Genomic DNA, 27,746 nt, shown 5'->3' on the forward strand with positions numbered 1-27,746 from the left:
AACATAAACAAGAAGGGGAAATGTCCAAACCCTTTGCTTTTCTTTTTACCACAGTAGTCAGCCAAACATTCTTTATTATAATAATGATTATAGTATACATATTCTCAATAAAAAGCATGCCGATTTTTTACTTTTTTGTCTTTTTTCTTAAAAAAAAAAAAGAGGCAAAATTAAAATACTTCTCTAAAAAATACGGTCTCAAACATGGCAAACAAGACATTTCGCAAACCACATAATTCTACAAAGGATGCAACTGGTATGTGTTCGTATATACAACACAGAGAGATTACACTGTGAGATGCAAAAGTCACTTAACCACTAAAAACCACAGGGGGAGAGGGGGAGGAGGGAAACAGCGAGGCAGTAAGGTGATTTCAGAGGGTATGTCTGTGTGTGCATCAGACCGCTGTCAAATAGTAGTTGCAAAAAAGAAAATACTCCCAAATGATTGTTTTAAAGGTACTGTATGTAACTTTTATGTGCATACAACAGATTGTAACTCAAAAACTGAGACCTTTTCTTGGGTTCTCAGTTGCCTAAAACAGCCTGTAAACTGATTTCTACATAACGGACTACAAACAAATTTTTCAGGGAAAATCCAAAGAAATCTCTTCCTGGTAGAAAACCGTCTATGCAAACTCCCAACAGTGTGCTGCATCTCTCTTCAGCTTCCCTACAGCGCTACAATGTGCAACAGGAGCTAATGTTAGCTAAGAAATGGAATCTGCTAACATCAAACTACTGGCCCCCCACCTTGTCCCATCTGTGGTCTGAAAACAGTAAATTCATTAAACTCCTCCATATCAAAAATTCAGTGCCCCGGTGCAAAAAAAATAAATGGAAAAAAAAAATCCCAGGGCAACGCTAACGGCTAACCCGGCAGCTAACCAGGTAACCGTCACATAAGCTAATGCTAGCTGTAAAGCTACACTCCATGGATCTGCTGTTGGTTGCTATGCAACATCAGCTAATAAAGTAACTTGTGAACCTTGTTAATACCATGGAGCAAACAGTCCAAATGAAATATGAGAACATATAGTAGATAGCAACTTTATTCTAAATAGAATTTCAATTTATTTTTCAGTTATCTATTGGCAGGATGCCGGTCAATTATGGTCAGTTTCTTTAGTCACTGTTGTGGCCGATGCAGGTGCTTGCTTGCAGCTATGGAGGACTCAGAGGCCCCTTTTATGCTGCCTATAAAGGCAAGACTGTTGTGCCATTATGTCGCCTTGCTGTTCTGTGTGAGTGGTTAATTGTTGAATGGGGGAATAGAGTTGTCTTGGTTTTAAGCCAGCAACCAAGGTAGTAACAGCTCTGAAACAGTGTCTGTGTCAAAGGGACTGCAGCAGTGTGGGATTATTGGTGAGACAGATCTGTGTTTTGATGGCCTGTTATGCATGCAACCCAACATGGGGAAAAAAGCACCTGATAGCAGTTAGTGGCTACATCAAAGATGAAAAACAGCAGCCAAAAGTGTTTGCAAATTGAGAAAACGAGATTCAGGAGCTCCTTACTGTTGTCTCTTTACGCCTCTTTTGATTCCGCGATGCCAGCATGCTATCTTATATCACATACTGGAGCAGCATGATGTTGCAGTTGTTTGGTTCTGTGTAAAAATGCAAAGGTGGCATAAAGAAGAGACTTCAAGGCTGACCTACAGCGCAATCTAAAAAGGGCAATAGAGAGGTATCACTGAGGATTTTTTGAAAGTTACATACAGAACCTTTAAGTGATTGTAGAACCAAATGGGCAGAGTTTGCCACTCGGGACAAGCTTGTAAATGTCGAAAGGTACCATACCTTACAAGTTTTGCCATCCCGATGCAGCAAACCCCACCTACCACATCCAATAACCAGATTTAGACACACAGTAACATTTCTTTGCAATTACAATCTGAAGCAGGTCTGGTATTTGGAAAAAAAATTAGGACAGTCGGGGCAACTGGAAGACACTTCCCCATCTCTCACTTCATTGGTGCTATCACTGTCGTTCCTGCTTTAAACCAGCGGCTAATTATGAACCAATGAGGCTCAGTTTGTGGCTTTTTAAAAACCCTACGATATGAAATCTAACACGAGTGCAAGTCCACGAGAAAGCTTCACCACTCGTAGCCTTCTGGATACTAAACTCTGGAGGGCTCCTGTTAACCCCCTCCTTGAAATGATTAAAAAGCACTTAAAAACGGGAGATCCCTCCACTTAATGCACTTCACTCAAAGCTTATAGGCACATTATTGAGCTTGTCACATTTCATGATTCCTAATAGGACGCAGTGTAAAGATCCCTTGTAAACAGCTCATTCAGTAGTCACACATGGGCTTTTTTTCTCAATTAACCATTCATTACACCCCAGGCTGACTTGTATCACATGTAAATACACTAAAACAAACAAAAACACATACGCTATTTTAAAAAAGGCCTCTGGATACATATGAGGACTTAATACAGAATATCTACAAAAGTCATTGTCACCGAAATCCGGCTCCTCCCTCCCTAAACTGCTGATGCTGTGCCTGTACGAGGAGCAGGAACTCAACTGCTGACCGGGTGAAAAGTGGAATAGACTCTACGCTGAAATTTACTGTCAGAGGTAGGCAGCTGTAGTTAGAGAGAGAACGAGAGGTGAGGCGGTGTCTTCCAGTGTTGTAGTTAGAATACAGGTGGGGATAAAGGGTCAAGGAGAGATCCAAACATACATTACAGTACGTATTATGTGTGCTTTACGTTTTTTTTGTTTTGTTTTCTGCAAAGCGCAGTCTTAGCTGCTGCGTTTGTGCGCTGCAAGGTCAGGAGCCCGCACATATCTCTTCACACTTACTACATCCATTCAAGACAAACACCCCTCCCCTCCCCCAAAAAAAACCTTGGTTCTGTTGGACACAATGCAATGCAGCCTGGACACAATATGTGTTATCTCACCTCCCCATCTGGTTACATTACAAACTCTCCAACATAAGGCAAAAAAGGTTTCAAATTAGCTGCCCTAAGTGATCATCTAGGCCTAAGGAGGATGGCTGATAAAACCAATGTCTTTTATCGAAGGTTTGGCCGTAGAAAATCATAACTGGGTTGCGGAAATAAAGGCATATGAAACGACCGACTGGGTCAGTCTAATACTGGCACAAGTGTGAGACTGGCACGATAAAAAAGAAGTAAAACTGCACAAAGAATGCCCGTGCGACAGATGAGAGCCTCCCTTTCATGGCTGCGCTGCGTGTGTGCAAACAGGATCAAGGTTCGCTGTCCAAGTCCCTCGTAAAGCAGGTTAATAAACCCCCAGTCTAAACCCCCACCCACCAGACACACATTCACATACACACACATACAGCTGCTGTAAGGTGGTCAAGTTTGGGGTGGAAGAGGAGATGGGGTTCAGGGCAAAGAGGGAGGGGGGGGTGGGGCAGAGAGTTGTGTGCGACTATCGGAAGGGGGGCTCAGGCGTGTGAAGGGAGAGTTCGGGGCGGCGGAGGATGGCCTCCTTGCGCGTGGGCGGCGGCAACGGCGGCTCATACACCCTTGGCGCAGCCATGGCGGCTGCCACTGCCGCAGCGGTGGGGACCACTGGCCTGAGAGCATCCAGCGCGGCGACTGACTGGGCGGACATCGCGGAGACGGTGGGGACCGCTGACACAGCTGGCACTCCCGGCATGCCAGGGATGGCAGTCACTGCGCTTGGTGGCGGGTAAGCATACTGGAACTGGGGGTACTGCTGCAACTGCTGGTAGTACTCCGCATAGTACCTAAGAGAAGGGAGGAAGGAGGAGGGATAAAGAGGGATGGTGGGGAGGGGAGGGTTTTGGTAGGATGAGGGACAGGATGGGCGACACAGTGGGAGTAACAGGAGAGTGATAAAGTGGGAAAAAAAGCATGAAAATGCAATAAAGCATTCGCCATGAGAGACATGCCGACAAGACTGCAAAAGTAAAACCTAAAGGACATTTGAAAAGTATGCGCATGTTTTAACTGTGGCGGGCTGCCACAAATAAATAAATGTGTGGGAAACCCTGGTAACAGAGAAACTGAACCTCGACTCTGGGAACGTCTCCTTGGAGCTGCATAACTGATGGTAAGGAGATCATGTCCTACCTGGCCATGGGGTCCTCTGCAGCCTCCACTGCCTCTTCTGCCGCTCGGCCAGCTGGCGTAGGGAGCAGGGGTCGGCGCGGCTTGGCTCTCTGGTACATGAACGGCTTCATCACAGGGTCTGGCAGCAGAGGTACTGACCTCCGTAGGGGACTCCGGTCCCTCTCGGACTTCACCACAGCCGCTGCTGCCGCGGCAGCCACTGTCTGCTGGTCAGCCACGACCTGCTGGCCCTGGGCAAAGTAATGTGCCTGTCTGGCCGCCTCAAAGATGGCTGTAGTAGGGTCCGCTGCTCCCATGGCGCTTATGTGAGCGTACGCTGGTGTGGCAGCACCATAAATTGCTGGAGATACAGTGTAGGCGGGGTTGACTGCAGCCGCTGCTGTTGGCATTTCTATCCCATGAGCCGCAGTCAGATAGACGTGGGAATTGGCCACTGTTGGGGTGTAAACTTGAGATGAGTAAGCAGCGGCGGCAGCAGCCGCAGCAGCCGCCGCTGGTGTTGCAGCCATCTGGCCATAGATGTTGGGGGTCATTGAGCTGTACATTTGGGTGGCGCCAGATGTAAGAGCTGCCTGATTGGCCATCGTTCCATAAAGCTGACTGGCGACATTGGCACCGTACACCTGGCTGGCAAGGGCACCATAAACAGCTGGATTCACCGGGTTTCCATCAGTGCGTGTGCCTGTGGTGATCCCAGTGAGAGCCGCGTATGTGGGATCGAAGGTGGAGGTGTTGTAGACTGAATTGTGCACGCTTTGTTGGACCTGTAGTGGCAGGCCGGCGGCTGCAGCAGCAGCAGCAGCCAGGACCGCCGCCTGACTCTGGTACTGCTCCAGAGAAGGTTTCCCCACTGGACATTCTCCAGCATAGTGGCCCTGCTTCCCACAGTTTACACAGGGGATTTTTCCTGTAGGCGTCTGCTTGCTGGGCTGGACCTTGGACAGCTCTACAGACAGCGGGCGGCCCTTAAACGAGGTGCCGTGCAGGGCCTCGATGGCCTGGAGCGCATCCTCCTTGTTTTCCATGTGGACAAAGGCATAGCCTGCAGAAGAGGAATGCCTGGCTGTCATTGAGCGCAGGGACAACAGTTAGGATCACAGTGGCATGGCCACCAGCACTTACTTATTAGTTAGTTATTAGTATGATTTGCACCAAAGGTAACAACCTCGTTCATCTTTACAACAAGAGCGCAGCAGATTCTTGTTTTGCAAACAGAACTTTGAACTGGTGCATCATAAAAAAAATCACATGGTTAGATGAACTTAAGCAGTAAAAGTCAAAGTCTCTCAACAACTGGAATAAGGGCTCATTTATGCTCAATGTTAAGCCTCATTCACACATGCTGCCTTTCCCAGTAATGTTCTAGCATTTTCCTAGTAAGGGGTCATGTATGAATGAGAGTCAGAATTGATTTTCTGGTAAATCTGCACTGCAATTTCCCACCTCAAGACCTAGTAAAATCACAGGGAATATATCGGTAAGTCTGTGCTGTGAATGAAAGCAGGAATGTTACTGTGAAGGGCATGTTAAGTCTGGGACAAAAGACGGGTTGTTGGCGCCGCACATCTAAACCATCATATACCCTATACTCCGGTGAAATTTCAGGACATTACGACGGTATGAAGTAATACATACTGCTCAAGCCTACCAGCCATACAATTTCACTAAAATCATGCCCAACCTGAGGGGAATACATCTGCAAAAATTAACTAACACTCTAAATGTTACTAGTGTCTTCACTCACCTTTGACTTTATCACACTCGAGAACTTTCCCAAACGTCTGGAACAGCTGCTGTAGATCCTCTGTCGTGCACATCCCACTCAGATTACCCACAAACACCTTGGTGGAGTGCAACGGCCGTCCCCTCGACTCCTCCACCACCAAGTTCCTTCCACGAAACTCTCGTCCATTGAGCTCCCGGATGGCTCGCTCGGCGGCGCCTTCGCCCTGCAGGTGGACAAAGGCAAACTGTCGCAGCACACTGCAGCTGACCACCTGGCCGTAGGGTTCGAAGATGGCTGACAGCTCTTCTTGGGTGGTGTCCAACGCCAGGTTGCCCACAAAGAGCTTCACTGTATGGCTCTTGTCCATGGCGCTGCAGAGGGACAGAGGAGTGGTGTGCTTGAGTATTGTTAGAGATAAAAGAAGCGATTAGCTACAAAAAAAACAAAGATCAGCAGCCACAGATGTAACAACTACTGAGTGAGTGAGAACAAAGCCACACCTTTGGCTCTACAGCAGTCTGATGAGGAGAGGGAAGTATTGGAGAGCAATTATCTAAACACAGGGTGGACTGCAGTACAGAGGCACAAAGCTGACACAGCTATTTAGTTTCTCTTTCAGGGATGAAAAACATCTGAGGAGGAAGAAGGGCTGCTGACTTTAAAAGCTCCGTTTCTTCTCTGAAACTTCTGCTAATCATCCTGAAATAGGGAAATAAAACACTAAAAATGCAAAGATGAAGCAAACAACGTAATAAACTAATGTAGTTATTTACATAGAGGAAACGGTTACACATGCATTCCTGATAAAGAACCTCAGTGCGTGACTGGGCAGCCACATTAACCCTTTAAAACCGGAGCAAACTGGTTGGATCTCTTTCGAAAACATCAGCAAATGAGGAACTTAGCAAGAGATGTGCAACAAATTGTAAGAAATTAGGAAAAGGTGACAAGAAAATGACGTGAACATTAGTTTACAAAACAAAGAGAAAGAAATGATCAGTTTAAATTAAATTATAAGTTAATAGAAAAAAATAAGTAAAAGTTTAAAAAAAATAAAGTCTGGAAAACTATATTAAGAGATATTACTGTAATTATTTATGAATATTTAGCTACATTTTTATATATTTTGCTTGTTTGTTAGAGAGAGAAAGACTGAGAAATTATTATCATTATGATTATTTGTAAATATTTTATCAATATATTTATGTGTTTTGAGAATGAGAAATTATTAGTATATATATAATTATATTATAGTATATATATATATAATTATTGTTATTATTCTTAAATCTTTTTATCTATAAATTAACAATCTTGTTTGTTTTTCTTCTTTTTAAAAAAAACAAACAAAAAAACCCTTTTGTTTCCTTTTTTCGTAATTTTGTCGTCCTGTGTTTTTTTTAAATACATAAAGCTGATTTGCTCTGGTTTCACAGGGTTACCATTCAAATATCACGATTAAAAAACCACACAGACTTCACATTTGCATGCAAGCTGGCCACTCGAGTCATATAAATTCAGATTATGTAAAGCAGAGCGGGGGAACGCGTGTCTTTGGGGTTAGAGCAAAATATTTTCAACATATATCATGGAGCAAAGGCAGTGTGAAGGAGGACCTCATTAGAGATCTCTGCCTCACTTGAGAGGAGGCTGTAATTACACATACAGCGATGACTCACACTCCGACAGCCAGAGAGGAACATTCACACCAGCACCTTCGAGTGAGGACACTGTGTATCTATTCACATGGCATTTATAGTGATGATTACAGATACAGAAAAGGCCCTTTTGTGTTGAAAAGGGTGCCTTAAAGGGACAGATCACCCCAGAATCCAAAACTGTGTGTTTTTACTCTGACCTACCATGCTGTTTATCAGTCCAGACTGTTTGCATTGGAGATAAATAGATGGCACTTGGCTTGTGGTGCTTAAAGTGCCAAATAAATACATTTTATAAACTCCACAGCGATGTCTCTCTCCAGAAATCATCACCTCGTTGTGAGCACGTAGGAACTATTTTCTATCGACCAAACTACACTTGCCAACCGTATCTCCATGCAGAGGGAAGGGTGCATCTACTCATAAACAAGAGGCTCGTGCTTAGGATATTGAATGGCGTCCACCATTCGCACACCAAACAGAATTAGTGGTGACGAGGGTGGACTGTTGCGTTGCCTCACGTCGCCTGTGTGTGCAAAAAGTTGTGCTGAACACACATCTAAGATTGCACAAAAAGACACCAAGGGGGGTGACTACTTTTGCAAGGCACCAAACATAATAAACATATATGTCTGTGACTTTCTCTCTCTCTCACACACACACACACACACACACACACGCAAGACTGTCTCACTTCCCAAAAGAAACGCAGCCACACTATATCTCTCTCACACACACATACATGTCAATATCAATAACAGGGACTATAATTCTTTACTATTCAAGTGGGAATTTTATTAGCAAAACTGCAATGGAAACACTTTTTTCTTTGCCTTTTATTGGTCTAAAGATGTACAACAAAGAATCATAACTCTTCAAATGTTGAGTGGATTATCTGAAGTTTTGAATCCACAATTCCTCTATGAAATCGTGGACTATCACCTCCCAGAAACCCCTCGTACATGGCCTTTCCATTATTGCTGTCATAACAGGCCTACGTTGCCTTCGATGGGAAATAATGACAGCTAGTGTGGTGGTAGAAATAAGCATCCTTTGAATGTTATCGTGAGAGGAGAAGTCACATAACATCATTCAGCGCAGTCATCTCGCAATTGTGTTTCACTGACATTTCAGAAATATCGCCTAAATTTTGGGCAAATCTTGGGTACGAAAATCAAATAATGTCAGCAACAGGAAATAAACTTGATGAAGTGGATTATCCATGGAAGATAACTCAAACAATTACAAGATAATTCAACAACTTTTCCAAAACTTTTTTTCCAGGCCTGGGAAATGAGATTGTGAAATCCTATGACTTTTCTGGTTTTCCATGACTAGAAAACACTGCAGCTCAAACTGAAGAATCTCTACTAATAAATAGCACAATAACAGTAAGAGAAAAAACGTGAAATTTTGATTCTTTCCCTTTAACTCTTCCTTCTCAGTCATTTCTAAATGTACACGTAGAGCTGAAAGTGTTTCTACAGGCTGGTCAACACCTTCTCCTCCTGAACAACCCTTATAGCTGGCTGTAAATCAAAAGGGCAAACTGGAACATGACACCAGAGAATGACATTTCTATTTTTTGGTTTTGACTCCAGTCAGCTGCTACTGACTGATCACCTCTCGTGCTGCTCACAGAGAAAAAAAAACAGATAACCATCCTGAGTATTTGCACTGTATCTGATGAACCCCTCTGTTACATATGGCTGCTGCATTAACACTGGGTTCATGTGAGGCATAACAAGGGGGAAGCTGGTTTTCTGATGACGCAGCACGACGCTGAGTCAACACATTTTCACAGCTCGGGTCGTTTAAGAGCGAAAAAAATGGCGAAAACACACGAGTTAAGTTGTTTTTAAACGGCTTAAATGTCTTTTTAAAACAACAACAACATGTGAATGAAGAGACGGGATGCGTGTTGGTTTCGCTCGGGTGTCCAAAGCAAACAAAGGCGAAAACAAGCACGAGGACACACAATAAAACACTTATTTGAGTCGGAAATGCAACAATGTTAAACACACAATACACAGCTGGCTCCTAATAGATCGATAGTGTAACAACATTTTCCCGCACAGGAATGAATACAGTGTAACACCGAGAGATTCCCGTGCAACAACACGGTCTAATAGTCTTTGTCTCTTAAATAAACCCGTTAAAAAACACCTGAGCTTTAAAGCGAATTGGAATTAATTACCTCCCATGCGGCTCGGATGACAATAATACTGCAGAAAAAGGCGATTAAATAAAAGGATCTACCATCTTACCTAGGCGGTGCTGTATTTCAAAATGGTAGCGCCTGCTTCCGTTTGCATGTCGGGCATTCTGCTGGAGAGAGGCTGCAGAGGGGGAGGGCTGCTGCTGCCGCCGCTGCAGCACCCGGAGGATGCTCAATCCTCCCAAAAAAACACACACTCACACAGCACACTAAGCCAAGGACAAGGCTGTTTAATTCATCAGAGCCACTAAAGCAGAAAACTCAACTCAACTCACTTTGCTTATAGGGGCCACTTTTGCAAAAAAGACAGGGGGGCCAGGGGCCAGAGCAGAAGCCCCATGTTTGTAGGATTTTAGCACACTTCTAGGATTTAGGACTTTTTAAAGAATTTGCAATGCTTCTAGGATTTAGGATATTTTTAAGATATAAGTAAGTTTCTAGGATTTGGCACCTTTCTAAGATTTCAGGACATTTCTAAGATTTTAGTAAGTTTCTAGGATTTAGGATGTTTTTAAGATTTTGGGGTGCTTCTAAGATTTCAGGACATTGCTAATATTTCAGTAAGTTTCTAGGATTTAGGACGTTTCTAAGATTTTGGACATTTCTAAGATATTAGTAAGTGTTTAGGATTTAGGATGTTTCTAAGATTTTGGGACGCTTCTAAGATTTCAGGACATTTCTATGAATTTAGTTAGTTTCTAGGATTTCAGGACATTACTAAGGTTTCAGGACATTGCGAAGATTTTAGAAAGTTTCCAGGATTTTGCATGTTTCTAAGATTTAGGACATTACTAATATTTCAGTAAGTTTCTAGGATTTAGGACGTTTCTAAGATTTTGGACATTTCTAAGATATTAGTAAGTGTTTAGGATTTAGGACGTTTCTAAGATTTTGGGACGCTTCTAAGATTTCAGGACATTTCTACGATTTTAGTTAGTTTCTAGGATTTAGGACATTACTAAGATTTCAGGACATTGCGAAGATTTAGTAAAGTGTTTAGGATTTAGGCATGTTTCTAAGATTTAGGACATTACAATTAAGGAATATTTCTAAAATATAAGTACGTTTCTAGGATTTAGGACATGTTTCTAAGATTTTGGACATTTCTAAGATATTTTAGTTAGTTTCTAGGATTTAGGATGTTACTAAGATTTTGGGACACTTCTAAGATTTCAGTACAGTTTTACAATTTAAGGACATTTCTAAGATTTAAGTACGTTTCCCAGATTTAGCATGTTTCTAAGATTTCAGTACATTTCTACAAATTTAGGATAGTTTCTAGGATTTTGTACTTTTCTAAGATTTTGGGATGCTTCCAAGATTTCAGGACATTTCTAGGATTTAGGACATTTCTAAGATATTAGTAAGTGTTTAGGATTTAGGACGTTTCTAGATTTGGGACGCTTCTAAAATTTCAGGACATTTCTAAGATTTTTAGTAAATTTGTAGGACTTAGTACATTCCTAAGATTTTAGGACGTTTCTAGGATTTCATGACATTTGTGATTTTAGGATGTTTCTAGGAATTTTGCACGTTCCTAGGCTTTCAGGACATTTCTAAGATTTAAGTACATTTTTAGTATTTTAGTACATCTCTCAGACTTGAGGACATATCTAGGATTTTATGGCATTTATCAGATTTTAGGGCATTTCCAAGGATTTTGATGTTTCTAGGATTTTTATAGTTTCTAAGATTTTGGGATGTCTCTAGGACGTTTCTAGGATTTTAGGAAGTTACAGAATTTCAAGGTGATTTCAAGATTTTAGGACATTCTGGGATTTTTGGACGTGTCTGCATTTTAGGACATAGGGGGCTCAGCTAGGACTATTTTTATTATGAATTAAAAAATGTTTGGGGGCCACCCGGCATTCTATCATGAGCCAAATCTGGTCCCTGGGCCATACTGAGTGTTGCTGCACTAGAAGAATAAAAGGCTGCCTAAAAGCTACAGGGTTCAGCTTCAGAGGGGACAAAAAATAACTGTGAGTTCAAGTAGACCTCTGCAGATAATTCTGATAAAAAAAAAAACAAACTCCTGAACGTCTGGATCTTCAGTTTCAGAGACAAAAGTTGAGCACACATTGAGCTAGTAGCCCATTGTGACGTGCCAAACAGCACTGGAAAAACACTGATTTGTAACATCAAACTGCTTTATTCAGTCTAATTTCTGCTTTAAATCACCGGGTCTGCTTGTTTGGAGACGAAGCGACCTCTGCGGATAATTCAGCTCATGATAGAGACCTCCTGAACAATGAACTCAAGAAGTTTCAGCTGGTTGTAATTTGCAATCCTCACCACTAGATGCTACTAAATTCTCTTAAATCTTACACACTGTTCATTTAATGAACACCTCCTGGAAACAAAGAGGTTTCCAACTTTTTTATATTATTAATGACAAAAAAAAAAGAATTTACACATCAGTCGATAACAAACACACGTGCTGCAGCCCTACAACATTCACCACCCTCTGACACTAATGGAAAAAGGACACCGGCTGGACATTTGGGGGAAAATTCAATAAGCTTATTCAGGCATCCCCAGGACATTACAGATGCCCAATTTGCAAAATCAATACAAAACTCGTTGCACGCTCTCATATGGTCAATACGGTGCACACACTGCCCCAATATTAAGGTCATGAACAGGAAAGAAATGTGTGTCATCTACAAGTGTCAGCAGCTAAAAGTTTGGTACATTATTATATTATTTACAATTTGTGACAGGAGACGAAAACAGAGGATTTGGAGTTGAAAACTGTCAGTTTCCTGTATGGCTCTAAAGTTGGCTGCAACAACCATGAAGGAAATGTGCACTCAAACTCCATGTTGAAAAAAACAGCTGAGCACACAGTCCTTCAAGGAACCCCCCCCGCTCCAACTTTTAACCCCCCTCGGCCTTTCACTCCGGAGGGAATTTGACTCTTCTCCTCTTCGAATGTCTCTTGCCCAAGTCGCTCACACCACCTCATGGATTCAAAATGAACACATAAATGCATGGGGAAAAAATGTCCAAATGCATGGTTCCCAAACTTTACCCGTACATTGTATCCCTTTACATTTATATATTTTCAACCTGGATAGTATTTTCTCATGATTTTGTGCCCAAGTGAGTAAAACAGGTTGCAATGTAACCGCTGTGGACTTGTCACAACCATGAATTTACGACCACTGAAAGCGCTTGTTTTTTGCCACTGACAGGCTCAGATTATGATTATTAGTATATGAAAACATTATGGAGAGGATCCCAACGAAATATCCCTTTAATTTAAGAGTAAGATCCATATTGTTTAATAATCAGAAACAGCCTCGAAATTTGCACATTCACGTTACATCCACTGATGGCATTTGTTTTTTGCCACTGACAGGCTCCGATTGTTGTCTTAGTCTGACATTACTGAAAATTAGATTTAGATATTTTTAATACTGAACTACAGCACATTTATCCCACTCAGTGCATCAATTATGAGACAGCCGTGTCAAAGGCGCCTGGATATACAAACATATAACAGAATAAACAGACATCTAGCTAATCAAAGATGACTTTCACAAAGTCGCAGGCGGTTTTCATCGGCTTTAGTGCTTTTAAATCCTCAGAGGGCAGCAGCTGCATGGGGGGTTTGATTTTGTCACAGATTTTTTTTTCACAAGAAAATAAGGCCATATTTCTTTGGTCGTCCCTCCAGCTGTGTGGAAACATATTCCTCAGTGCTCTGTCTACCTCGCTTCTGCTCTGACCCTCTGTCGTCTAATCTTCTCTTCACTGTGCCCTTCCTGGTCACCGTGTCCGGCGCAGGTTAGAGATTCGGCTGCTGGTGTCAGAGGTTTGCTGCCGGTGTCTCTGTGCCCGCTTTGCTTCGACCTTTCCCTGCTATCGGCCTGTCTCTCTCCTCCCACAGCGTGACCCCGTCACAGGCAACAGATCTGTTTGGGGTTTTGGAAAAGACCCGCTGATCGGGCGATGATCCCACAGGCCAGTCTGTAGAGGAGAGGGGAAAAAAAAACATGGTTGAAACAATGAAGAAAGTCAGCTTCAAAGTGCCAGTCTTGTCACTTGACAGCTGCTTTTGGGAGCGCTCATGTGATAATTAAGCAAAACATTTAACTGTAAGTTTAGTTTTTTCAACCTGGACCCCATTTTCCATGTTTTTGTGCCTAGTGACTTATGGAGACGACTATTTTGGAAATTGTTCCAGTGCTGAGAAAGCTGCATCTAGCAGCTGTGAAAAAAGTTGCAATGTGAACACTCAGTGCATGTTGAATAAAATTAACATTAGAGTTTATAGAGCATTTTTTTTCTACTTAATTGAGCGTTTATTTCAACCAAACCAGATTACAGGACTTTTGGAACATTGGAAAGATGAACCAAGATGTTTTTTTTGTGAGTTTCACCTATTTTACGATTATAAAATTTCTCTCTTCTCGCCGTTCCTGGTTAAATAAAAAGGATCTTACTCTTTAACAAAACGTTCTATCTCTGTAGGGATCCTTTCCATTATGAGTTCAGACACAAAACCAATCTGAGCCTGTCAGCGGCAAAAACAAGCAGGCTGCAATGTAACCACTCAGAGCATGTTGGCGCTATCAGTTTACATCCACTAAAAGTGTGTGTTTTTGCCACTGACATTTTCACATTGTTATTTCAAAAGGTTGATAACACCATGGAGAGGATCCCTACAGAGACAGACCTTTTAGTTTAAACAGAAAAATCCCTAAAATCGCCATAACAAAACCCACCAGACTCCATTTAAATCAACAGCAATTTTATCATAGTCAAATGGTTTAGAAACAAACCTTTAATTCACCCAGTTAGATCCCCATCTTAAACCACTGATGTTTACCCACCTTTCACCAGAGTTCCCAGTCTGTTTGGAGAGAAGATGGTTGCCTCGACCCAGGTCGTCCTCGCCTGCATCCACCACCAGCGATCGGCCAATCACATCCCATACCTGCAGCATGAGCACCAAGGTAACAATGAAGAGGAAATTAAAAGCTGCCGTTATTTGAGAAATTAGATATTAATATACGACATCTTTGCTTCCTAAAACCAGTGTGTAGATGTGTGTGTGTGTGTGTGTGTGTGCACGTGTGTTACCTTCAGCTGACTGTCCTCTTGTCTAAACGAAGCTCTGCCATCTGGTCCCGCCACAATATTCCCCAGATCACCTACATGCTGAACGATGACACACAGTGAATAATAACAGTGAACCAAACAGCATGAAAGTCAGGAAACACCGGCTTCGACTCGTAGCCCCGTCACACACTCCTCACTGAAAAATGTAGCACCTGAAGCAGAACTGCTCAAAATGGCTCCTGCGGGACATATTTGGCAATCTGAGAGGAGTGTCACATCTTGGCTAGAGTTGAATTTCTTTATTAAATCTCAGGAGAGATTTTGTCAGAATTCATTATTTACTGACTCCATTTGCATCTCAGTGTCCCGGCACAAAATGATCTACAACGTGGAGCCGTCTCCAAGAAACGTAAAAATGAAGGATTATCTGGGAAGTTAATTTAAAGGATCAGATATGACTGTACCCTCTCAGAGTCCCCTGGACCACCGTGTTGACTTCCAAAGGGGTTATAGTGCTCTCCACAACTGGAAAAAACAAAAACAAAAAAGTAAAGTAAGTTTTTGTAAGATTAACTCTTGGTGCTGTTACCAGATTTCCCACACAATTTTATGGACAAAATTTTAAAACTTTTCCATGACTTTTCCTGGCATTTTTCAAACATATCACATCACAACTCAGTTCTGAGATAATTTCATCTAGCTGACATAAATGTAAGGACAGACGAAAGGCAGGGAGAAAATAAAAAACTGATGTGATTGTTCACAAAACGCCAGAACAGAAAATACATTTTCCATTATACTGCACATTGCACATAAACATTATCCATGGAAAATTACTATAACAATTTCAATTCACACACAAAAAAATTCCATGACTTTTCCAAAACTTTCAATGATTTTCACTAATTCCATGACTTTTCCAGGCCTGGAAAATGTGTTTGTGAAAGTTTTTCATGACAGTTGGGTCCCTGTGTTGCTGTTCAGTATAAAATGGATCATTGTTATTGTTTTTAAAACCCTGGATGAGTTTTAAAGATCAGGGTTTCCACATATTTTTACTTTTCATTTTTTTAAAATAATATTTGACCTAATTCCATGACTTTATTTAAAGGTCTGGTGTGTAGGGTTTAGGAGAATATATTGTCAGAAATTAATATTATATAATAAGTACATTTTCTTTTTTGTACAATCACTTAAATTGTAAGAATAGTGTTTTTGTTACCTCTAAATCAGCTGTTTATATCCACACGGGGAGTGGGTCCTTGTTTATGGAGAGCGCCATGTTGCTACAGTAGCCCAGAACGGACAAACAAAAACTGTCTTTAGATAGGGCGGGCCAACATAGTATGATGAGCAGCAACAGAGTTACACAGATATTTAATATTAAATTGCTTTATTCAGTGTTTCCATGGGTTTAAATGACCTATTCTGTTTGTTCTGGAGACAAAGAGAACTCTGCAGATATTTCGGCTACTGGTAAAAACCTCCTGAACGTCACACAATAGCGTGAGGTGGGTTTAGTTGGAGATGACAGTGTGATGCTGCTGCACTGTATGACTGCACTGCAGCAGCCTCTCACTCACGCGGCCGTCCATCAGCAGTAACTGTCACCAGCATGATAGGATTTACACACTGACAGTAAATATTCATGTTTCTCATGAGCCTCACGTCTCAGTGTGAAAGCCTTTGTTAAACGCTGCACGGCAGCTTTTCAGCATTTTCCTGTTTCTCTCCTGATGCGACAACAAGATGCTTTTCCCTAAAAGAAAGCGCGAGCTATGCAATGCTGGTATGATCTATGTGTATCACATTATACAAGTGACGTTTACTGACGCTCATTTTGTAAACATGATGAACTTCATTTTATATTTCTCTCCTTTTTTAAAAAATCTTAAATATCAAAAACAATGGACAGATCAGGAATTTCACTTCTTTGCAACCTCATATTAGTTTACTCTTTAATCTCAGGGATATTATTTGTTACTGTGATTATCCACACAACAGCGCTTCTGAGTATATAATTAATTTTGCCATTTTAAATGCTATATTTATTTACAAACAGAAATTCTCTAAATCACTAACTTGATTTCGATCTTTCCTCCTATAATTAAAGGGTCTTCTCAAATCACCTTTCATTAAAAAAAAGGGTCAAACTTCTTCTGCAATTTTTCTGCAAATTATGCAATTTTCTTCCCCAAACCCTTTTAATGATTTTCTTTTTTTAGCGGTTATTTTTCTTTCCTTTATTTTTTGCTATTTATACCCTTCATATGTTCTTATATAATGAAATGTGCTTTTTTTATTATTATTTTTTTTACAAGTACTGATAACATTTACATGATGTTTTGTACATGTTCATTGTCTAAATAAATAAATAAAATTAAGATAAAATAATAACTGTGATTTTTCAATGTCACACAGCACAGCACTACATTTTAAATTACTAATACAAGAAGCGTATTTAACATTATGTCTGACATGTTTTGGGATTTTTATGAACTCATTTTAACCAGTAGCCAAACAATGCATATTCAAAACTTTTTTAAAAACCTTTCATTTATTCCAAACCATTTCCAGGCTTTGAAAAGGTTGGCAAATTTCATAATTTTTCCAGGAATTTCATGACTGTGAGAACCCTGAATGATGCTCGTATTAACCCTAACAGTCTTTCCTCTCCCTTCATGCTCTTGCCTGATGCAGCGGTCCTACCTGAGGCAGTCCTGTGTGAGGTCCCCCAGCGTGTGGACATGGAGGCCGTGGGGTCCGGGCTCCAAACCATCAATGGTCCCGTCGATCAGGCAGCGCTCCTCAGAGAGCTGCAGGAAACGCACCACCCCCTGGATCTTCCCCTCACCTGCCAGCATGGCCACCGCTGAACCCAGATCTGTCATAAAAACACAGACATCCGAAAATATTCGCATGTTTATTCTGTGATCTTCTTCCTCACATCTGGACACGTCCACACTGAGTTCAGATGTGACTGAAGTCCGCACACTGAATAAGAATGCATAACAAATGTGTCTCCAGTGACTGCCGCTGATCAGACTATGTTTCTCAGCTCACATTTGATTTTATCTGAGCGACCTAAAATCCTTGTCTGATGTGTTCTGCGGGACAAATCAGCTGTAACCAGCTGTGTCTGAGAGGTTCGTCCTACCAAAAATGTACTACAAGTTGTTATCTTTGCTCTGCAGGAAGATCAATCACAGCAACATTAAAAGTTTTAGTATCTGACTTTTGTTTGCCAATTTATCCTCAATTAAAAGCAAAATTAACACAGAGTGTATATGAACCTTTGACCTCTTGTAGCACTACGGAGCTGCTTTTGGTTAAGTGGGTGCCCGTTTTTAATGAGTACACAAATTCACGTGATATTCCTGTTTCGATCCCGTCAATGGTTTCCACAGGCACCAAGGAAGGTAAGGAAGAACGCTGCAAGAAATTAAACTTACAAAAATTGAGTTTTTTTTTAAAGAAAAGACTTTTTAAATGTGTCATGAAGAAGAAAATGCATTAAACACATTTGATAGACCGTAAGGATGCACACAATACATTGTGTTAAATGACACCATTTTTTTGTTCATTAACAAAAGAGGTATACATGCACAGTCTTATGTAACAGCCTACAGTTTATATTCATTAATCAATTTCTGATTGTAGAAAAGGCAGACAACTCTCCTGATGTGTCTAATTAACTAATTAGTTGCTTATATATTAGATTATATGTGGTGGTGCATGTGAATTAAGGAATATGCATTTGATTTGTGTGCTTTTTAAATTGTATTTATTTATAATTGTTTTTACTTATTTTTGATATAGGAGCCATTTGATTTGTGCACTTTAAAAAAATGTATTAATTTATTTACTTATGCATTTTATATAGGAGTCATTTGATTTGTTGACCAAATGTGACTTTGTTTATTAAAAAAAAATTTTAAAAAATCAATAAAATCCTATTTACAAAAAAATAGTAAGGGCAAAGAAAATTACAAATCCGACCAGACTTTTGGGATCTGAACATCTGATGCTACAGAAACTTTTTTTCAGTACTTTAAAGTCTTGAGGTGTGATATCCGGTCTCAGTGCTCTGCAGAGGTTTCTCACCTTGCTCTGATCCTCCGATGCCTTTCAGCACGGCCCTGCGTCCGGTGCTCTCTATCAGAGCCTGCAGCTCGGCGCTGGTCAGAGTCGATTCCACCAACACCTGCTCCTTCCCCACATCGATACTGACAGACTTCACTCCTGCAAACACAGAAACAGCGATGAAAATGACCACACATGCAGGCAAAAAGGAAAATCAAATAAAATGTCAAATCCTTTTATGAGGCATTCCTGTGCCTGTCTTTGTTTGTGGAACAGATAAAGGATTCTTTAGATGAGCTTTAGATGATGTACTGAAGTCATTTTTTCAATATTTTTGCTAATTTGTCTAGTAAAGAAATATAAAATTTAGTAGTAGATGTTAGAGGAAAAAGAAACAAAATTCTGAGACAGTTATTTTACTTGCAGATTTCAAGCTGCTCAAGTGGCTTTAACCCCCATTAAATATTTATTCCACCATATATTAAATAACGGAGACATTACTGATATATTTAAGCTGCATTTAACAGTATGCTTGCCTGCAGACATACAGTGTAGTTTTGCTTGTTCAGCTGACCTCTTTTGCATTGAGTTTTAGGGTTTAGGTTACAATAGCTTAGCAATCAAGGAGAATTAATTAACTGGAAATGTGCCTATTGAAACGTGTCTATATTTAGCCTATATGCCGGACTTAATTATTATTTTATCTTATTCTCACTTCTTTTTTTGGTTTAACTCGTGTCTTTATTTTTTTATTGGTCAACTGTTATTTTAGTGTACTCATACTTTTTAAACAGTTTTAATCTAACTCTTACTGTCTGGTTGTTGCTGATTTTTATTCCTACTTCCAAATGGCTTTAACTCATATATATACCATTTAGGTTTCTCTTTAAACTGCGTTCAGATCTGTTTAATGTTTTATCTTTAAACTGTCCATATGGTTCGCTTGTGGCTGCAACTTCTGTGGTAGCGTTTTGCAGCACATTGTGCTCCCACTTGTGATGAAATGTGCTTTATAAATAAAGGTTTGCGTGCCTGCTTGCATTAATTTTTGCCGAATTAAGTCATTTTGAGAAACTTTCCAGGAAACTACAGGATTTGCAAGTGCTGTATGAGTAAACCTGCCTCACCTTACTGAGTAATATGACGAGCTACTGTAAACTGTTCACTGGAGTGCATGAAGACCGACCACAGACCAGAGACAGATAAAAGCTGGCTGACATTATCTGCTGAGTCATAGTCCTCATGCTGTGTCAACTGTTGTTGATACACTGACTGTTAAAAAGGGTGGAGGAATTACTCAGATCCTTTACTTAAGTTAAAGTACTATTAGCACAAAAATATACTTCATTGAAAGTAAAAGTCCAGTTTTCATGGTGTCCAAAAACATTTTTTGTCTTGCGATGATGCATTTTCATCCTTCAGTTTATCAAAAACATTCAGCATCAACACATCTGAAGAGGTGTGTGTGTGTGTGTGTGTGTGTGTCTATATATAAATATATATATAGAAAACATATATGCTTTCTGGTTCTTATTTGAATTAGGTGTTTGACTTTTTTCTCATAAATTATGACTTTTGTCTTAAAAAATTGTAACTTAATTCTCATAATATTGCCAGTTTATTATCATAAAATTACGAATTTGTTTTCTCATAGAACTATGACTTAATCTTCATAATATTACAACTTTTTTCTCATAATATTACGACTTTATTCTCGAAATCTGACTTTTTTTCTGTAACATGGCCCTAGTCCTCCATTGTCAGAGCTGAGACCATAAATTTTTTTTAATTTTTTTATTGGTTAGAATATTATTATAGTCTTGCACCAGAGAAACATGAGCGAAAGTGAAAAATGTCCCTACTTACTTGATTAACTGTAGTCACATTTACAGTTCGCCACATTAAACAGTTGTCAGTTACAGGTGACAGACAGCAGTTAATGCATAATGAGCTGTTTCAGACCGCGTGAATGCGCATTAAGAGCTCCTTTTACAGTCCTGGTCCACCTTTAAAGGCTTCATTACCTGGTTTTCCCTCCAGAGCAGCTCTGACTTTAACTGCGCAGCTCTCACATGTCATCTGCACCGCAAACTCCAGCTGTGGAGGCAAAAACAAACACCTGTAGCTCACAATAATTGAGGATAATATCATGTCTGTGGCTGCAACTTAGCCCGTTATCTAACTGCGCAGTCCCTCATTTTCACTGTCAGACAGCAACAACAGCGGCCAGGAATGTTTCTGTTTTGACATTATTATTGTTTTGGGGGAAATTATCTAATGACGCTGCGAAACACGAAGCTAAAACGTGCATTGAATTACTGTCAAACCTTTGCTGGTCCCGCAGAGTCCATGTTGTTGCCGCACGACGCCGCCTGGGTGATGAGAACCGATTTTAATGCATAACTTCCCAGTTTTCTACAAACGGAAGCGAACCAGCTGTACCTGTTAACGGGCGCCGCCATGTTTGTGAGGTCAGAGTGACGTTGTCGCACGTTACTGCCGCCACGTGCTGAACACCTGTAACTGCAGGTACTTGTTTTGACTTTTGGAGAAGACCATGACCAATGCCCTCCCTAAATGTCTTTTACCTCGGCTTCATTAGTTTAAATCCTTTTAAAGAAAAAATAAATAAATGGATAAAAAGGAAAATTGCAAAGACATAAATAAATGCAAAAAATAAATAAAAATAAACGCTAAAATTAATTAATTGATAAAAAAGAAAAACAAAAACAACAAATAGACACACTAAAAGAGAAACAGCAATGACATAATCACAATCACAATAATAAGAAAAAAAATAAAATAAATACAATAAGAATAATAATAATAATAATAAAAGAATCATAATAATAATAACTTAAACTAAACAGTTATGTAAAATATTTACAAGCAGATGTTGGAGGTTTGAGACAACGTTTCTAAAATGTCCAAAAAGTATAAATGAATAGATTTTAAGATATTTTGTTTCCATGAGTTAGGTGCATCTAAAAAAAAGCAGTTTTTCCAAGTTCAGACCAAATAACTTACAATTTTTTCTTTCTTTTTCCCCTAATAAATAAATAAATGAGCTTCCTTTCCAATCTTGAGATGTGTGGTTTTTAACCAGGTGATGTACAAAATTTTCTGCTTTTGTTTTTTACGGTTAATATAATTGCAGTAAAGACTTTTCAAATCAATCTGCACAAGCAATGCAACAATAACATCACTTTGACAACAGCTAATACAGCAGCTGTCACGTTAATGGTGATGGATTGCTGTTAAATGATAAATCTCATTTCCTGGTATCATGGGATGGTTGTGGCTCTGGAGGAAGAGCAGTTGTACGAAACGGAGGGTTGGTGGTTTGATCTCTGGCTCCTGCAGTCTTCATGTGGAAGTGTCCTTGGGCAAGACACTGAACCTCCGAGGATTTCCTCAGTGTGTGAGCGCACGTGAATGTTTATTTTATGAGCAGGTGACCTTGTATGGAAGCCTCAGCCATCATTGTGTGTGAAAGGGGCGGAAAATGTCTGTAGTGTCAAGAGCTTTAAGTGCTCGCTAAGAAAAGCAATATATATATATATGACATTTACAATGTGTCCTTTTTACATACATACATACATACATTTATTAATGTATTTTGTGACCAAACTGGTGGGCTAAATGACATACCTGAGAATTTAAGGACATTTTGTATGTCTTTGTTGTGATTTTGTGTCTTTTGGAGATCATTTTGTGTATTTTTTTGACATTTTGTGTATGTTTGTAGTGATTTTGTGTCTCTTACAACTCATTTTGTGTCTTTTTTTACATTCTGTGAGTCTTTGCAGTGGAGCTTCTGTTTGTAGTTATTTTGTGTCACTTGGTCTTTTTATGATCTTTCTGTCTCTTAGCAGTCATTTTGCCTGGTTGGTACAAGTTAATTTAAGTGACATTTTGATGACGTAAAGTGGGCTTATAAATGGGCAAAATCATGTAATGCACTAATGTGATGGTGTACGTGCACATGGGATAAGTTCAGAAGCAGCATGTGATGTTTTCACTATCAGGGTCAGAGGAGGAGGAGGAGGGGGTTGTGTGTACACACAAGATTGTAGCGTATGGATAAAACTAAACCATCATGAAGGTTGAGGGCAGTAATGGTGATTGCTTCCTGCAGTGTGTGGCATTGGCCTCCAATTCAATTTCATAATGTGTATAGATTATTGTTACAAAGTCGATCTGCAGATTAAAGCTCTATGGAAGAGACCACCACTAAGCTGATGACTGCTTCTCAGAGACGTCCAGTGTGTGTGTGTGTGTGTGTGTGTGTGTGTGTGTGTGTGTGTGAGTATCATCTATACATCCCTATCATACCTCTCTTCATCTTCTTTAACCGTGGAGATAAGCCACAGGAGTAGGGGCGTATTACGAGAAAATGGGCCCCTGAGTACATATGTGAAGGGTCCCCACCACCTCTCCAAAAAAGGAGCAAGACACATGGATTTCGTGGTGGTTTTGCGTCTCTCTGAAGTAATTTTGATTCCTACTGAGGTCATTTGTAGGGTTTTTTGGTAATTTTCGCATTCAGATTGTGTCTCTGTGGGGTTGTTTTGTGTCTCTTTATGGTTGTTTTGTGTCTTTTGTAGTCGTTTGAGTCTCTTTGGGGTAATTTTTACTCTCATTGAGATAATTTTTAGTATTTATGGGTTGTTCTGTGTCTTTTTGTGGTTAATGTATTTCTTGGCTGTTTATGTGTCTTTGTAGTTGTTTTGTGTCTTTTTGTGTGTCTTTGTGGTCATTATGTGTCTTTTGGAGGTATGCATCTTTGGTAGCATTGTGACTCCTTGTGTCCGTTTTGTGTCTCTTTGTAGTCGTTTGAGTGCTTCTGAGGTAATTTTTTGTCCTAATGAGATAAATTTGTGTATGTTTTGGTTGTTTTGTGTTGCTTTGTTGTCATTTTGTGTCTCCTTGTGGTTGTTTTGCCCATTTTTGCAGGTAATTTGTGTCTATTTACAGTTCCTTTACATCTCTTTTTGGTATTTTGTGTCTCTTCGTGGTCATTTTGGCTTTCTTTCTGGTCAGTACATGTTAATTTAAGTAATATTTTGCAAGTGAAGGCCAGGGGCACTCCTGACACTTGGGCCCCTGGGCCAGTGCCTGGTAGGCTGGTCCAGTAATCCATCCATGCACAGGAGGAAGCAGAAGACCGTGATGTGGGATAAAAAAAAATCTGGGTCACAGGTCTAAAATAAAAGCTTCCAATATGAAACCTCCTCCAACTAAATTTGGGATGATAAGTATAGAGAGTGACACATATTCGCTACTGTGCACGTGCGCCCGTCTACCATGGGTGTTGATCCAGAAACACGTCTGTCGTTTTCGTCAAAACAACACCAAGAGGCCGGTGTTTTACACAGAAGAAAGCCGAGTGGCAGCTCAGCTCGAACACAGCTCCTTCTGTTTGTGGTGGCTCATTGGCTTTGACCTTTGACCCCGTGCTCAGTAATATGACCACAGGCTTTAAGAGGGCTGAGCCAGTGCGCACGAGGCTCAAAACACTGCTGTGTGTGCACTGAGCAGTCTTTTTTCTCTCCGTCTCACACAGACACATCGCCCACACAGCAGCAGTTAATTTATTTGGTACATGGGAAACTGTCTAAAACCTTTGCCCTTATGCTGATCCTTGGCTCTGAGCTCTCCGTTCAAAGGAGTGTAGGTAGAGCTGCGGTGACACCTGAGCCCAGGAGAGGGGGGGATTTCATTAACACACACACACATACTGTACATACGTCCAGAAACACACACACAAGAGAGACCACAGAGCTGGAGAGCAGGGTGAAACATAATCAGTACTCGGACCCTGTCCAGAGCAGATTCAGTGAGGAAAGAAAGGAGGAAAAGAGGAGAAAGTAGGGATGGAGGGAGCAAAAAGATAAAGAAGAGGTATGAGGAAGCAAAAGAAAGAAGTTGACAAAGGTGTGTGTGTGTGTGTGTGTGTGTGTGTGTGTGTGTGTGTGTTCGGAGGGCAGTGTGTAGCAGTGCTGACAGGAAGTGTTGACAGCCCTGTTTGGAACAGTAGAGGTTTTATCTGTACTAAATGAGGCACTCCCCTCACCCCCACCCCATTTGCACTGACCTGGAGTCTGTTATATTTCTCTTATTAAAAACATCAAGAAGGTGAAACAGCTCTTGTTTCAGTGACCAGTGCAAAGAAGCAAAGCAAGCAAAACTTTATTTTTAGAGTGGGGAAGATATGTCCTTCACACAGAAGCGTGTATGTAAGTGTATGAGTGATGAATAAGTAAATAAAGTTTGTAAAATGCTCATGAGAGAGGGGATGCTCTCTGTCCGATGCTTCAAGACCTTTTTAATGTTGCCGAAATGCACAGGTGAGTCTACAAGCATTTATAGGACAATAAAAACGAAAAAAAAAAAAAACTTTGGCGATGTTTAACCCCCAGTGTAACCGCAGACGACCTACAGTATTAAAGAGCTTCTTGTATGATAAGCAGGTCAGTGATGTAGGTCATGTGGAGCTTTGTGGACTTTATAAGCAATTATTACACAAAATTTACCGCCCTATTGTTGTACATTATGATGTCACAGCGATCTTGACCTTTGACCTATGACCACCAAACTCTAGTCAGTTCATTTTTTGAGTCCAAATAAACCAAACAAATTCCCTTGATGTTTTCTTGAGATATTACATTCTTGAGAATAAGACAGATGAGGTCACAATGACCTTGACCTTTGACGGCCAAATTCTAGTCAGTTCATCATTGAGTATGAGTTGACATTTGTGCCAAATTTAAGGGAATTACTTCAAGGCCTTCTTGAGATATGACCCTCACCAGAATAAGACAGATGCAAAGTCACAGTGACCTTTGAACTACCAAAATCTAATCAGTTCATATTTGAGTCCAAGTGGATGTTTGTGCCAAATTTGAAAAAGATATTTAAAAATTCCTTAAGGTGTTCTTGAGATATTGCGTTCAAGAGAATGAGACAGAAGAAGTCACCGTGACCTTGACCTTTGACCACCTAAATCTAAGCATTTCATATATGAGTCCAAGTGGACGTTTGTGTCAAATTTGAAAAAAATCTCCAATGGCACTCTTGAAATATTGTGCTCATGAGAATGAGACAGATGAGATCACAGTGACCTTGACCTTTGACCACCAAAATCTTATCCGTTCATGTCTTAGTCTAATTTTGCGTTTGTGCCAAATCCCTTAAAGTGAAATATCGTGGTCACAAAAATGAGATGTAATAGTTTGAGATGAGGCACGATTCCTTCTGCTCAGTGATATTATTGGTGGGTGAAGTGTGGTAGAAAGAAAATAGTTCCTACATGAAACAGCTCACAATAAGGTCTGTGGATTGTCTTGAGTAACTCGGGTCATTATTCAAAATCGGGTCAAACTTTGCCAATCCACACAAGAGCTTTTGATTCATCGAGTATATCAAACATAACAGGGACACCAAAGTTTCTTTTTCAAGAATTTCTCAAAAAGTCAAGGTGTCATATGAAATAAATGAAATTTAATAAACTGGAACCCAACAGATGGCAGAGGGCAATAAAATTCTGTGATAGAAATAGTTATAAACACACAGTGTGCATGGACGTTCAGCGCGCCTCACTACTCCACAAGTGCAAATTGTTTATAGCTTGGCTGATCCCAAAGAGAATCATACCATTTACCCTGCCCGCGCTTTACCGGTGACACCGTCCACAACCTCATGACGCTGAATAATTCAGCTCCTCCGCAGAGGGGCGGTGGGGCCTGTTAGTGGTGCGAGGGACCCCGCAGAGGTCAGAGTAATGTCACAGCCCAGCCAGAGTGCTCTCCATGTCTGCTGATTGCACCCTGACAGCTCGAATGGAAGATGAAGCCAAGCGTGTCCAGGGGACGGCGTCTCGCAGCGGAGCCCCCCCCGCCTTCTGCAGGCATACAGGGAGCAGGGGCCATGTTTGTAAAAATGCATGGTCTGTGACTTTGTCCTGGTTTCACTTCTTTTCAAACTTTAGACAAAATACAGAAGACAGGCCTGTAACATTTACTCACTGGAAAAAAGACGAGTCATTTGCTTCGGCTTTTGCTATATTGTAGAGAAATTGAAGGCATTTTGTCAGTCTGAGAGCCCAAGAAGCTTTTCAATAAAAATCCTGTGTGTAAACTGAGATGAAGTGAAATGATCATAAATTCTTGTGAAAAATAATGAAACTCCTTTCGCAGAAAGCTCATAAAAGAAAGAACACTTCAGGATAAGACACATGACTGAAGGCAACCATAACAAATACAGTTAATCATGGTTCTGGATTGTGTGCAGTCACTCCTGCAGTTTCCCTTGTGCCATTATTGCCGGATTCCTGAGAGCATGAAGTCAGTAAAAGTAACTTTTCCTTTTTTTTCAACGTAGACCCTATTTTCCCATGTTTTCTATCTGAGCTACTAATGGGAGTAACATTTGTTTGAAACTGGTCCACAATTAAGAGAGTGGGCTGCAACCAGCAGCCATGAAACAGGCTGCAATGTAACCACTCAGGGCACATTGTAATGTGGAACACTCAATCCTAATTTATGCCTGGACCGTGTTCAGTGATTCCCAGCCTTTTTCCTTCAGGGACGTCTTTACTAACATTGAGTAAACGGAAGACATATTTTAGGGATTTTATTCACATCATATTATATTCATAACAATAACAGTAGAGAACAACTAATAAAATATACAATTAATCCCAAATTTTTACTGCAGGAAGTTTGTATTAGATTAGCAATTATGATGAATTTTGAGCAGATTATTTGCTGTGAAAAATGCATCAGGCATGAATTTTTACAGGATTCTTTATACCTACAATCATACATTCTTTACAGGCTTATATCTTCTGAGAAATTCCCTTTTCTTGGCCATCTTTTCTACAACAGGACGAGGCTGTTTAG

The 27,746-nt window shown here is 40.5% G+C and overlaps 2 protein-coding genes across 4 annotated transcripts; both read right to left on the reverse strand.

Moving 5' to 3' along the window:
• Nucleotides 1-394: 394 nt before the first annotated feature.
• rbm14b (RNA binding motif protein 14b) lies at nt 395-9,852 on the reverse strand. Of its 3 annotated transcripts, none has more exons than XM_042512151.1 (4): nt 9,740-9,852; nt 5,833-6,185; nt 4,089-5,130; nt 395-3,742 (listed from the first exon to the last, which is right to left on the reverse strand). In XM_042512151.1, exons 2-4 carry the CDS (start codon nt 6,179-6,181, stop codon nt 3,421-3,423), a joined length of 1,713 nt encoding a protein of 570 aa, XP_042368085.1. In that variant the 5' UTR covers nt 6,182-6,185; nt 9,740-9,852; the 3' UTR covers nt 395-3,420. The 3 variants fall into 3 exon arrangements, with proteins under 3 accessions (XP_042368085.1, XP_042368083.1, XP_042368084.1); XM_042512149.1 differs by having other exon boundaries at nt 4,089-5,151; XM_042512150.1 differs by lacking the exon at nt 9,740-9,852 and adding an exon at nt 9,670-9,690 and having other exon boundaries at nt 4,089-5,151.
• A 3,138-nt stretch (nt 9,853-12,990) lies between these two features.
• LOC121962185 (copper chaperone for superoxide dismutase-like) lies at nt 12,991-21,305 on the reverse strand. Its single transcript, XM_042512399.1, has 8 exons — nt 21,171-21,305; nt 20,868-20,940; nt 18,865-19,002; nt 17,470-17,644; nt 15,225-15,285; nt 14,782-14,859; nt 14,532-14,635; nt 12,991-13,665 (listed from the first exon to the last, which is right to left on the reverse strand). Exons 1-8 carry the CDS (start codon nt 21,303-21,305, stop codon nt 13,596-13,598), a joined length of 834 nt encoding a protein of 277 aa, XP_042368333.1. The 3' UTR covers nt 12,991-13,595.
• Nucleotides 21,306-27,746: the final 6,441 nt, after the last annotated feature.

The sequence above is a fragment of the Plectropomus leopardus genome, chromosome 23 (assembly GCF_008729295.1).
Source record: "Plectropomus leopardus isolate mb chromosome 23, YSFRI_Pleo_2.0, whole genome shotgun sequence".
In the NCBI taxonomy this organism is placed as follows: domain Eukaryota; kingdom Metazoa; phylum Chordata; class Actinopteri; order Perciformes; family Serranidae; genus Plectropomus; species Plectropomus leopardus.

Excerpts from the sequence above, each read along its gene's own strand:
- rbm14b (XM_042512149.1), bottom strand. The coding sequence starts at position 6,181 with ATGGACAAGAGCCATACAGTGAAGCTCTTTGTGGGCAACCTGGCGTTG. Across the intron at positions 5,152-5,832 it reads CGAGTGTGATAAAGTCAAAG|CCAGGCATTCCTCTTCTGCA; the intron begins GTGAGTGAAGAC and ends GCTCAATGACAG. Across the intron at positions 3,743-4,088 it reads GCAGAGGACCCCATGGCCAG|GTACTATGCGGAGTACTACC; the intron begins GTAGGACATGAT and ends CCCTTCTCTTAG.
- LOC121962185 (XM_042512399.1), bottom strand. The coding sequence starts at position 21,305 with ATGGCGGCGCCCGTTAACAGGTACAGCTGGTTCGCTTCCGTTTGTAGA. Across the intron at positions 15,286-17,469 it reads CTCACACAGGACTGCCTCAG|TTGTGGAGAGCACTATAACC; the intron begins GTAGGACCGCTG and ends TGTTTTTTCCAG. Across the intron at positions 14,860-15,224 it reads GTCCAGGGGACTCTGAGAGG|CATGTAGGTGATCTGGGGAA; the intron begins GTACAGTCATAT and ends GTCATCGTTCAG.